Source organism: Apis mellifera, linkage group LG6 (assembly GCF_003254395.2).
Source record: "Apis mellifera strain DH4 linkage group LG6, Amel_HAv3.1, whole genome shotgun sequence".
Taxonomy (NCBI): domain Eukaryota; kingdom Metazoa; phylum Arthropoda; class Insecta; order Hymenoptera; family Apidae; genus Apis; species Apis mellifera.
In genome coordinates this window covers 13,687,607-13,700,508 of record NC_037643.1, presented here as the reverse complement: position 1 = coordinate 13,700,508, position 12,902 = coordinate 13,687,607, and the positions used below count along the sequence as shown (strand labels likewise).

Below are 12,902 nucleotides of genomic sequence, written 5' to 3'. Positions count from 1 at the left end.
CGATCCTGGCGGCGGAATGCGCGGGTCCTCGCGGAATTTCCACGATGCACTTTGGCACCGCCTTCGTCCGGGGAGACGTGAGAGAGGAAAAAAAGGGATATAATTTCGAGAAGGAGGATGCGTATGGGAAATATGATCGCAGGGGACGTTTCTTAATTACTCGCCGCCACTACAAATTAACGGTTAATTGGATGAAAAGAGATATTCCACGGGTTTTTGAAATAATTTAATTCGACGATATCGAGATAATTACACCTTTCCTTTTGTTAAGATTAGCTTAGATTTCTGAAAGGATTCATCCGGTTCGCAATTTCTCTAACGAGGTCTGTCCCATTTGCATAAAAAACGAATGGGTGTGCACTGTGTCGCCCATTACTATTACAAATTTTCCTCGTAAACAGGAAATCGAGCCTTCCTTTAATTGAAGATAGTATTAAAAAGTGTACAAATCGCCCGTCAATTTCATTAAAATTGAAATAAGTCGTAACATAATAAGAGTACCGGAAGGTGTTTTTAGATTAAAATTTTAGTTTAAAGTAAAATATTTCTTTTACAGTGAAAAGATTAAAAAATTAGTTTTTTAAAATTTTATAATTAAAATTATTAATAAAATTATTTGATTTTATATATATATATATATATATATATATATATATTATATTTATTTTTTTTTAAAAGTTTATAAAAATTTTATTTAGGTTAAATTAATTATTTTGAAATAATTTAAAATTTTATAGTTTAAAGTAATGTAAATGAAAATTTAAATGTGAAAAAGTAGAATAATTTTTTGTACCTTTTGTATCAGGGTTGATTAAAATTTATTTAATAATTTTAAATATCTCGAAAATAAGGGAGCTAAATTTATATTATTTTTTTTGTAGCAATAAAATTATAAATATAGATTTAGAAATTAAATGTTAAACGAACTTATTAATATCTAGTTTTTTTTAGAAATAAATTTAATTTAGATATAATTATTTTAGTAAATTAAATTTTATTTTAATTTATTAATTTTTATATTAAAAATTTATGGGATAATCTATAAATTTAAAATAAAAATTTAATTTTAATTTTTAATGTTATAGAGATAATATTTTTCTTTAATTTTAATAATTTAATAATTTAATATTTATAAATTAATAATGATTTAAATTTATATTTTATTTTTCTATAAAAATTTATATTTTAATTAATAAAATATAGAAATAATGATTAGATTAGTAATAAAGTTATATTTTATAATAGTATTTTATAATTTAAAGGAACTCGGCAAATATATTATTCACCTGTTTATCAAAAACATGTCCTGTTGATTATAATTTTAGGTCGATCTGCTCAATGAATTATTTTAAATAGCTGCAGTATGTTGACTGTACAAAGGTAGCATAATAAATTGTCTTTTAATTGAAGAATTTTAAAATTTTAAAATTTTAAACGATTCTTCTTTATTCAATATCCACTTAAACCCACCCCTTCGAAGAATTTTGCCAATCTCGAAAACGAAAACGAGACCGGAAGAGCCTTCGACTACAACTCCAAGAACCGTACGTGGCGACAGGGAGGAAAGAGAATCGTCACGCCACGTCGAGGAGGGAAGCGCAACGAGAAGAATAAATAATTATTCGTGCGGGTTTGGGGTTGCGGTTTCGCGGCGCACGCGCCTGTCGTCTCGTTCTTTTAATAACGACGTGGAGGGAGACCTGTCTGCCCCCTCTCTCCCCTCCTTCAACCCCCTTTCGAGAGGGGACCTTCTCAAGAATCGGTCCGTTTTTTCATTAACTCCACTTAACACACACTGTTGTTTGCAGAAAGGGCGAGGAGGATGCAATTTTAGATCGAGTTTTTTTTTTTTATTGCGAAAAAGGATATCTTATCTTTCGAGGACGGTTTATACGACGAATGGTAATTAGTGGTTTTTGATACGCTTTCTCGCGCGCGCGTGTAATAAAACTCTCTTCGAAGCTATCCTGCGCATCCGGTTGCGTTTCGATTATCCGGAGCGAATCTTCCGGATGGATACGTAAATATTGTACACCGTCCGTCGGATACGATAAAATATATGTATATATATACTTGGCTTAAGTCTCAACGTTTTTTCATCCAATCTTTTTTACACGTGGCTATTTTAAATTTCAACCGGTTTCTATGCCGTAATTACTTTCCAACCGAGGATGTAAATATTTGCCGTTCAATTTCAATGTGTAATTATTATATTGCGCGATAATATGTGTTTATTCTTAGACACGGGCAGAATCGACGGATAGAATTGTTAATTAAATAATTTTAATTGATCGCGAATCTTTATAAATTTAAATTGTCCGAGCGATGACGATTTTTATGACGAATAATTATTTCGATAATTGGATTGGTAAGTAACTCGATTTATAATAAAATAATGTAAAAACGAGCGACGAAAGAGAAGAAAAATAAATAAATAATTACTTGGGATATGTATGCCAGTAAGATCGATATATGTAAAGAAAGTCCATTAACAGGTGCGTACATAAAGATTACCCGGTTGAGAGAAGCGAGAAATAGTAAATAGAGACAAATGTCGCGAGCGACACGGTTAAACAAGGCTAAATAGAGCGCGGCATCGGAATTACGTGTACGCGATCAGCCGTGTCGGTCGCGTGGATTTTTTTCGTTTCCCCTGGCCGGAAACGATCGCCAGGCGAGAGAGAGAGAGAGTCAAAGAGAGGAAAATGAAAAAGCGAGAGCCGTAAAAGAGACACGGGGAATGAAACGGTGCCCATTAATTATTCATGCGCTGCAAAGTGACATGTAATGCCGCGTGATTGCGCGGCACACACGTGGAAAAGGGATAGGAGATAGATGGAAACTTGCCTGACCACCGTACCGTATCATCGGGACGCACCGTTTCAACGATATAATGTGTAACTGATGCGCGCGCACTTTTTTGCCGCGGACCGTTTGTCGTTAAACTCGACGATACTCGATTAAATGGAAACGACATTAATCCATCCGTGGTAATATTTGCGTGATTGTAAGTAATTGAGCGCGAAAATGATGATTAAACGACGTTTCGAGATGATAAATTTTAGTTTTGAATTAATCATCGATCCTTGTGTGTGAATTGCGTAGGCAGAAATTTCGTGCGATAGTTTCGAACGATTGGAAAAATCGAACAAGGGAGGCACGTTTCACGAACAGCTTTTTGCAGCTACTGTAACAAACAGTAACCACAGAGGAAAAACTACAAATAAACTTCTATCCATAGATATTCTTACGAGTTACGACGAGTAGTTTCCAAGAGTCCCGTGATTTACATTGAAAAACGGAAAGTCACGCGGTGCGTCTTTTTTCGTGGTCTAGGGATCTCTCCGCGCGTCATTCCAGAGGCTTGCTTCTGCGCAGTTAAATCGTTTTACGAGAGGCAGAAAAGTTCGGTTTGCAATTCCGGATTCTTCCGGCGATCGTCACGAGCCAGGAAAGTTCATCGCTATTCGTTCCCTTGCGGAGAGTGGCAGTGAATAAACGTTGTCTAGCATGCTTGTTAACGGATGAAAAGCGTGCAGCCTTCGTCGGAGGCCGGCCACAATGGAGCCCGAGACACGTTTTTTGCCTCCGAATCGCGGTTCAGTTGTGAATCGACCCGTACGAAATTACCGTGGACGTAAGTTGTTCCTTAACCGATATCGCGATCGCGTTGTTTCCAAAGGAATAAGTAATTATGAAATTGAAGCGGTTCGATAATTGCTACTCGTTTGATTTTAAACGGTACGATTTCGATGAAATGGATGTTGTATGGCGTGAACGTGTGCGAGCTTAATTCGACGAATTTTTTATCATTGTCAAACACCTCGTTAGACGCTCCTTTCACGGTAAAAGTAACTGATTAACGAATATAAATAAAAGGAACGGCAGTTTTATTTTTTTCGAAATATTACCCACCATTGTGATGTTATCCCCACGTCGTTACGCGTACATATTAGTCTATAAATCTCTCGCCATTGACCGTGTCCTACTCAACTACCCGTCCCTTTAAAACTCCCCGCGTGTAACAAACGACAATATTAAACTCGTACAATATCCCTGGACTAAAGAATCAGTCCTCCCCTATCCATCTTCGAGAACAACGCTTACCTAATACCTAACCTCTATCATCATCTATCACAACGCAACGCATTAGATGCTTGTCTAACTGTATTCAAACATCGTTGACCAGTTTCTTCGCTTCTTTCTCGATGCATCGACCCGATGTTAACTTGCGTTACAATATTCAAAACATTCCAATTTATTTGTTTTCAGACACGATATAAATACACGTCACAGTTTCGCGATTCTATTTCGAACTACGTTACATCTTTCGTGCGGTTAGAGATTCGGGATGGATCGGAAAAATTCGGCTGGATTCGGGTAAGATTCTCGATGTATGCCGAACTTTTCCGATCTTTCCCGAAGTCGTTTCCGAGACTGACAAAATCGTACATTCCTGTATTTTCGCACGGTGTTTCGAGATAAATCCGTAAATCTTTTTACTTTTCGTTTTACTGGAGAAAAAAATATTTTCCTCATCGACTCGATATGGGTTTGTTTTCACGTGCGGATACGAGACGAAACGAATCGCGCGTCACTGAGCACCATGTGCTGCGGCCAATTGGACGAGGGCCCAGGTAGAAAAACGCGTTCCAGGCCCTCGGCTTGTAAAACGCATCTGGCGAGCGGAATCGCTTCAGGCCTCTGCAATTTTTTCGCCGTTTCTCTCTATCGATCGTGTTATTTGTAAATCGGCTAAATAACGTATCCCCGGCTCGGATAAGTTGTACTTATCCGTGTTCGTATCTCGTAACAAAATCTATCCCACCGTATACTTTTACGTGTTTTACGTGGAATCACGTAAGAGATGTCCTATGATCCAGTGTACGCTAGAACACGCATATTATAAAGAATCAATCGGCGACTTCCTATTGAAACGAACTCGTTCTGATTTATTTAACGTGATCGTGGTGAATCGTGTATCGTGTTATTTATACAGGTTGATTCAAATCGTTCAGTGTTATATACGATCCGGAGTATAGACGGTTTAATTACGCGAATCAAGCTCGATTCAGCGGCGCGATGTTTTACAGTTAGTCGCATAATTAGACGTATATGATTATGGAAATAAACGGTGTGGAGAAACGAATTGTCGTGGCGGACGAGTTTTATTGCAGCTACTTCCGTATATATACAATCCTCCTTATTGACGGGACAATAGTTGGGATCGAATGTAACGCTCAAGTTCGTAACGAAATTATTAAGTGGGCGTCCCGTGCCCCGTAACGGGATCGATAGGGAAGGAACGGTAATGCCCGACGACTCCGTGATCGATTCCAATTGACTGCATAACTCATCTCAGCCAACCTTTAACCTTTTCGGTGTACGCGCCGACTGACAAGTTGTTACACCGGCTGCGCGTTTCAATGCCCGTGTAAATGTATGCACACGGGATGGTTCGTACATAGGCTCGAGAGCGGTGTTTTCCTCCACGTAGTGTAAACGCATCTAATATCGCCATTCGTAATATATCGAGGAAGTGTTGAGGTAATATCGGTAGTAAAGCGAACTAATAGCCAAAAATGTGTACAGATATAAGCTTGCGGTTATGCACGTGTAACGAATGAAACTTGATAACGCAAAATCCGTCCATAATCCGATATTTTTTACATCGTTATCAAACTTGTTGAAAAGATTCGATACCGGTAATTGAATATTTTTTTCAATCGAATTTACACTCCCCAATCACGATTGAAAATTAATTATACAACTTTTCCTATAATTGCATCTCGCTTAACGATTTCATTCACAATACCTTTCTCAGTTCCAAAAATTGAATACTATTATCCGCACATAATAAAATGACAAACAAATTGTTCAAGCTAGTTACATCTGCTAATTAATAATTCCAAACCTGATAGTAAAATCAATGCATAATCCCATCAAATATAGTTTGTGATTAAAATACTATCAAATTTCCTTCCACTAAATTTCTCAAAAAAAAAAAAAATAAATAAATAAAAATACACCATCGAATCTCTTAGAGGAAACAAAAGTCCTCGAGATCGTTGCACACGCAGGGGTATCGATGCCATATCGATCGAGATCGATTTGGGGGAGGGAGGGGGGGGGTCGGCGCAGGTGCACCATTTCCCAACGCGAAATTTATAGATCGATTCCGCGGTAATCCGCGGCCGAGCTAGCCCGAGGAAAGTCGAAAGGGATCGGCTTCGATTCAATGCCCTTATTCGCCCCGGGTGTATACGTTGCGCCGCGTTATCTCGATACAGGTGCGTGCGTCCCGCCGCGGAAGATGAACGGTCGTTAGAGAGAGGAAACGGTATGCAGATGAGAGAAGCGAGGCCACACTCGGTTTCGGCGCGGAAACCGTAGGACAGGATAGGAGTTAGATAGGAGAGTCGCGCCTCCCGTCCCGATTTGGCGCGATCCCGCGATCATGCGAAAACGGAAGACGGTTCCGCGATCGTTGCGTTTACGTTTTCTGGAGCGGTCCGGCGCAATCCCTCTTGTCTAAGGTAAAGCGGTCGTGCGATAAACAACGGGGACCAATTAAAGCTGGTGGAGTAATTTAGTCTTTTGAATGGAACGCGATACGAAAAAAAAAAAAACATAAATATATGTTAATGATAAATTTAAAAAGTATTTATAAATATTATTATAAATTAATTATAATAAATATAATTATAAATTAAATTATATGAATAAATAGATGAATAAAAATTACAAAAAAAAAACATAAATATATGTTAATGATAAATTTAAAAAATATTTATAAATATTATAATTTAATTAAATTTATTATAAATATAATTATAAATTAAATTATATGAATAGATAGATGAATAAAAATTACAAAAAAAAACATAAATATATGTTAATGATAAATTTAAACAATATTTATAAATATTATTATAAATTAATTATAATAAATATAATTATAAATTAAATTATATGAATAAATAAATGAATAAAAATTACAAAAAAAAACATAAATATATGTTAATGATAAATTTTAAATATTATATTTATAAATATTATAATTTAATTAAATTTTATGGTAAAATTTTATATTAATAAATATAATTATAAATTAAATTATATGAATAGATAGATGAATAAAAATTACAAAAAAAAACATAAATATATGTTAATGATAAATTTAAAAAATATTTATAAATATTATAATTTAATTAAATTTATTATAAATTTAATTATAAATTAAATTATATGAATAAATAAATGAATAAAAATTAAAAAAATAAATATTACAAAAAAAAAGAAACATAAATATGTGTTAATGATAAATTTAAAAAATATTTATAAATATTATTATAAATTAATTATAATAAATATAATTATAAATTAAATTATATGAATAGATAGATGAATAAATATTACAAAAAAAAACATAAATATATGTTAATGATAAATTTAAAAAATATTTATAAATATTATAATTTAATTAAATTTATGTTAAAATTTTATACTAATATAATAAATATAAGTATAAATTAAATCATATGAATAAATAAAAATTAAATTAAATTATTATATAAACATTATTATTATTATCGATCACCTTCCCCTGATTATGAGTTAGAAATTTAGCTTATCGTCGCTGATCTATCTCGCGATTAATATTTTACGAATTTACATTCGATTGGAAATGAGAGAGTTGACATTGAAACTTATCCCATTCTCGGATATAACAAAAAATTGTATGGGAAACGTTACGGGTTATCAGAGCTTATGCCATTACTTACAGGCATACCTACACTCGGGCATTTTAAATCTCGTATATATAACTGGTATTAAAACTGGTCTCGACCTCACGTTCGGTTAGGCTGACCCGATAACACGGGTCTAATTCGCGACCCACTTCCCAGTCACGTTCCTCCCTCCTCGAGTTACGCGGATTTCGTGGATCGCAATTAGGCCGGGAAGGAAAAAACGAGGGGGCTAATTCATGCGGGGCGGGCGGGCGGGCGAGCGGCCAATTTGAATTAATCGAAGCGTGCGGTAGCCGAGCCGGGTGTTGGCGTAATTTGTAAAGTAACCACGCGGTTCGTACACATTATATAACCGTGGAATACGTAATGCGTTCGAGTTGTGTGCGGATCGCGAGGAAGAGGCCCAGACGAGAAGTCGCCGTCGAAATGGCGTCCGCCACACGCGCATCTATTTTAATCCACCGATATTATAATAATCGTCGGAGCGAACCGTTTCCCGCTGCTCGTTGATCGCGTCCACGCTGAATGAAGGGCCTTCCCCGTGGAGAGCAACAACGGTTCTTCCCCTCGAGGGGCCAAACCGACACGCCGCGTGTAATCACTGTAATTTCGACCGGCGTAATTTCTTTCTCTTTTTCTTTTCCTTTTTTTTTTTTTTTTATTTTCGAGCCGAGCCGATCGTCAACTTCAATCATTCGATTTCATTAGAACGACCGGGAAACCCCGGGCAATGTTCGCAGGTCGTGCGACGATAACGCGACGTGACCGGCCAACGATTCTATCCTGGATCCGTGTTACACGTCACTCTTCTTTTCTTCCGACGCTAGGATTTTCGATTCTTTTTACTTTAGAGAGGAACGAAATATCGGTGAGGCATTCCACTTTTCTTATTTTTGTTTATATTTACGATAGGAGAGAGAAAATGTTCAATGCAATAATACCGAATACGATTAAAAATGATCTTAAAATCGTTTCCGATATTAACGAATTACAATTGCGATGGAATTTGAGACGAAATAATCGATTTTAGTTAATTAATAAAAATTGTATCGATAAAGTCATTCTTATTCTAATCCCCTCAGAATATAAATTCACAACCTTAAAAATTTTTAATAAAAGCTCAATGAATCATTTTTAGGTTAAAAACAATATACGATGATTGTAGTTAATGAACGAATTTAATTCGTAATAATAAATATTAATATAAAAAATATTATACAACTTCGTAAAACGCTTGTAGATTAAGTCTATTCTAAGAGATAAAAAAAGTAACGCAGAAAAAAAAAAGTAGGACTCACAGGCATCGATGGCGGCATCCCGCGCAGCGCTGCGCCGCTCCACTTGCGCTTTCTGTTTTGATACTGCGCGGTCCTGTAGCTACTATTGTTGTGATGACCGGTATACATCGGTGCACGTTGCTGCATCGATGGTCGAAACGCGGGATAAGCCATTCCAGGGTATCCTTTCCCATGGTAATCACCAATCTCGTATCTATGAGGATCGTGATGCATAAAAACACTGTCACCGGACACGGGCACTCTGTAACGTTCCTGCTCGTGTTCATGCTCGTCGATTTTCCCAATAGGCCGATCCGGAGATGGTCTCGCGCCATGGAACGAGGGAGGAAGCATTGCTGGCCCATAGAAATGTGAAAATCCATAAGAATTCGGAAGCCCGGAGTTTACCGGCCGTGGATAACCTTGATGCGGTGGCTGACACTGATTGATAATTTCGGAATTCGCATCGAACTTCGTTGGAACGATCGGTTTCCTGTCCTGATAATGGTAATCGTGTTGAACGGCATGATATTCGTCCTGGGTTTCTCGTTTAACGTCGAATAGTTCCGTCGACTCGGGCGCTTCGACTTTAACCCGTACTCGACCGTCGGCGACGCCCGCGTTCGAGTTTTTCGGCGAATTTCTCGGGGCCGAATCCCCGTCGCCTACGCTGCCCTGCTGCATCCTAAGGATATCCACAGTGACGCGGCGGCCCGCGTCAAACCGCGAATCCGACCGTGTCGAATAACGGTCGAATCATAAATGCGATCACGGACGTATTATGGCAATCGATGGATCGAACGAGCATTATTCGAGAACAATCGTTGAACCACTATCGTTGAAAAAGATTAAATAATTGATCACGTTGTGATCACAAGTGCTATGATCGAATTTATCATAATCTTTAATAATCGTTCTTGATATCATATGCGGTCAGGTGATGAGAAATAAAATAAAAATTAAATTTTAAACACTATTATCGATATCACATTTTCGTTTTTTCGAGTCACGAAATATGAAAAAAAAAAAAATTCGTTGAAAATTTTAATATCACATTTGTATCGTTGTATTTCCTATTCGATTTTAAAAATTTCATTAAAATTGAAGATTTCAAGTTCCAAGAGTGATGAGCATGGAAAAATGATATGGCGTCGTTTAAATATAATATACTCTTAGAGGAGCATCGTCATAAGCATCGCGTTCGTGAAGCGTGTGCTTGTATATCCAGCATGAAAAAATTCATCGGTCGAGCACAACGAAATAAAGAAGCGAAGAATCGAGGAGCGAACAGAAGCGTTCGGCGGCACGCTGTCGGTTGGTAGAAGCAGCGCTCGTATAGTTGGCTCGGTGCTTTTCGGCCGAGTGGAGGGGGTGAAGGAGGGGAGGACAAGGGCGGCGTGACAGTTTCCGTGTCACGTGTCCCCGACCTTAGGCCCCGCCTACGACTCCGATTTTCCTTCGGTCGGATCGTTACCTGGCCCTATCGGGGGCCCTTTCCTTCTCGTCATTCGTCGAGTGTCGCTCGCACGAGTCGCACGATTTCTATCGAGCGTCGATAAACGAAGGAGAGATAGATTTTCTGCGGAGGGTTGTCACTTCCAGCTGGTTGTTGGCGCGAGCGAGCAAACGAAGTGTCCACGATGCGGACACGCTTCGGAGCTTCTCTCTCTTCTTTTTCTTTTTCTCCCTCTCCGACAACGAGAGACGACAAGACGTCGTCGAGCGTGAAGCACCGTGTGTATGTACGTACGCGCGAGAACGGACGACTCGCGTTTTCACCGTGTTCCGCGAACTTTTTACGGTACACTGCTTCGAGAATCCAGCGGCAACCGAGACGTGCTCGCTCTCGTTCAATCACACAGACAACAAGAGGGGGTCGAACCGTCCGGGGATCGAACCTGACTCTCTCGTTGACGCGATACCCGGTTTTACCTATCGCGATTGACGCTATCTCGCGATCAGGGTCACGAATTACGGGGAAAAAACACCATATCGGTCAAGAACGCAACGAGCATACGTAAGGATGCCGGATTGCCTCGGTCGAGCTGATCGCGTACGAGTTTCGTTCCACGCAGCGTGAAACTTGGCGGAGGTGCGCGGCCACCACCAGCTAGCGGGAACGCACGAGCCTGCCCGAATACGCCCGAGCTCCGATATATCTCCTCTACCTACGGAGTTGGCCGGTTGCCTCCCGCCTTCCGTAGACCTACACAGCTAGACCCACTTTGTGGGTTCACCTTTTGTTGAATCTACCAGTGCACTTCTATTCACGGTTTACTACTTCTTCTCGCGATGTGTCTACGCGTTCTCCGCCGCGTTTTCGCCCATTTACCGTCCCTCGACAAACCATATCTCTTTAAACGAACGTTCTTCGAACCTGTCTAACCTCTCTCCAAACTTGATTTCTTTTCTGCTTCTTTTTTGTTACTGCTAGTCTAATTCTTTTGAAACGTAAGTAAATATAAATCTTGGAGTAGTTTTTACGTTCTATTTCTCTATGCTTTTGATTATCTTGTTTATTACGAACAACGTAGATCGAAAATATCAATTGGATGATTCGCTTACCTCTTTCTTTATCTCGTTTTTGTATTCGCATTTTTACGTTCTTCCGAGATTTTCACGAACAATACGTAATCTCACTATGAAAAAAACTAATAACGAATATAAATAAGACACGAACACTTTTGCAACGAGAAGATTCGAGCTACTTATGGGTAAGATTTGAACTAGCATAGCACTGCAGTTACAATATTACAATTCACTGGTCGACCTATGTCGATAAAAAAGTTCGATTGTGCGCAACTTCAGAGCATAGTAGATTCGTCTGTCATTTTCGTTAGACTACAAATCCGGTATGTAATTTTTATTTTTTTGTAATATTATGATTCTTATCGACTTTATTAATTTATAGGCCTCTTTTATTTTTAAGTTAATCAATTTTAATATAGATTTCGATGCTCAGTGTATTAAGAGTGTTTAAAAAATAGAGTGTTAAATAAAAATATATATTTGAAAAAAAAAATAAATAAATTCTAATTCTGATAAATCATAGACTTTATATTCGAAACGTATTAAATTGAACGTAACAAATCAATATTATTTCATTTGACAAGTTTCTCCGTGTATAATTATTCATTGACTGTTGCTAACATAACCAAAAAAAAAACTATGGAATTTGAGAAATTAATAAACATTCCTATTTCATTGAAGTATCATTTATATATGACAAAGAAAATACCAATTTGCTGAAAATAGAGAAGAGATAGACAAGTATTAATAAATATCAAATTAATTTATTTACTAATACTTTATGCATTGTTCGTTCCATTTGTACGATACTTGCATTGTATGTAATAAATTTGTTAATTCAAAGCAATTTATTTATCATTATTTGATATATTCTATATAATGTCTATGATATATAATGAAATAATAAAGAATAAGTAAATAAAATTAATCAAATGCATCGTTCCGTACGAATGCAAGCGCATTAAAAATAACATTGCAGCGAATATTGGACGTGAGTAGTCGATAAGGAAAGTACCTACAATTGTGGCACGAAAAGATGGAAATTTATCATTTTCGACTCTACGTTACCCTCAGCGTCTATTTCGATGAGAACCGCCATTCGCGATTCTGTGCGCGCCGTTACACGATATATCAGATTACGTATCCGTTGCGTCATGTAAATTGATACTTGTACACGGCTGAACACCACGAGCGAACATTTATTTGAGTGATAAATTATCGTAATGTCGAACAGTCACGCTTTCAATTCCAATTTTGCTAACTAGATCACCGAGCATCGCTCGACAACATAGTGGATGGGAGCTTAACCTATGTTAAGTAGTCGTCAAGACTCGTACGACCGTTA

At 37.6% G+C, this 12,902-nt stretch overlaps 1 protein-coding gene across 2 annotated transcripts in view; it reads right to left on the bottom strand.

Annotated features, from left to right (window-relative positions):
* Window positions 1–9,920, bottom strand: part of LOC102656661 — a 362,183-nt gene extending 352,263 nt beyond the window's left edge. Inside the window, exon 1 of one of the 2 annotated variants that reach the window (XM_026441174.1) lies at window positions 9,050–9,920. In XM_026441174.1, the coding sequence (XP_026296959.1) occupies window positions 9,050–9,712 (663 nt within the window). In that variant the 5' untranslated portion in view covers window positions 9,713–9,920. The remainder of the gene's footprint in view (window positions 1–9,049) is intronic. The other variant, XM_026441173.1, reaches the window with a different exon arrangement.
* Between the last annotated feature and the right edge of the window lie 2,982 nt (window positions 9,921–12,902).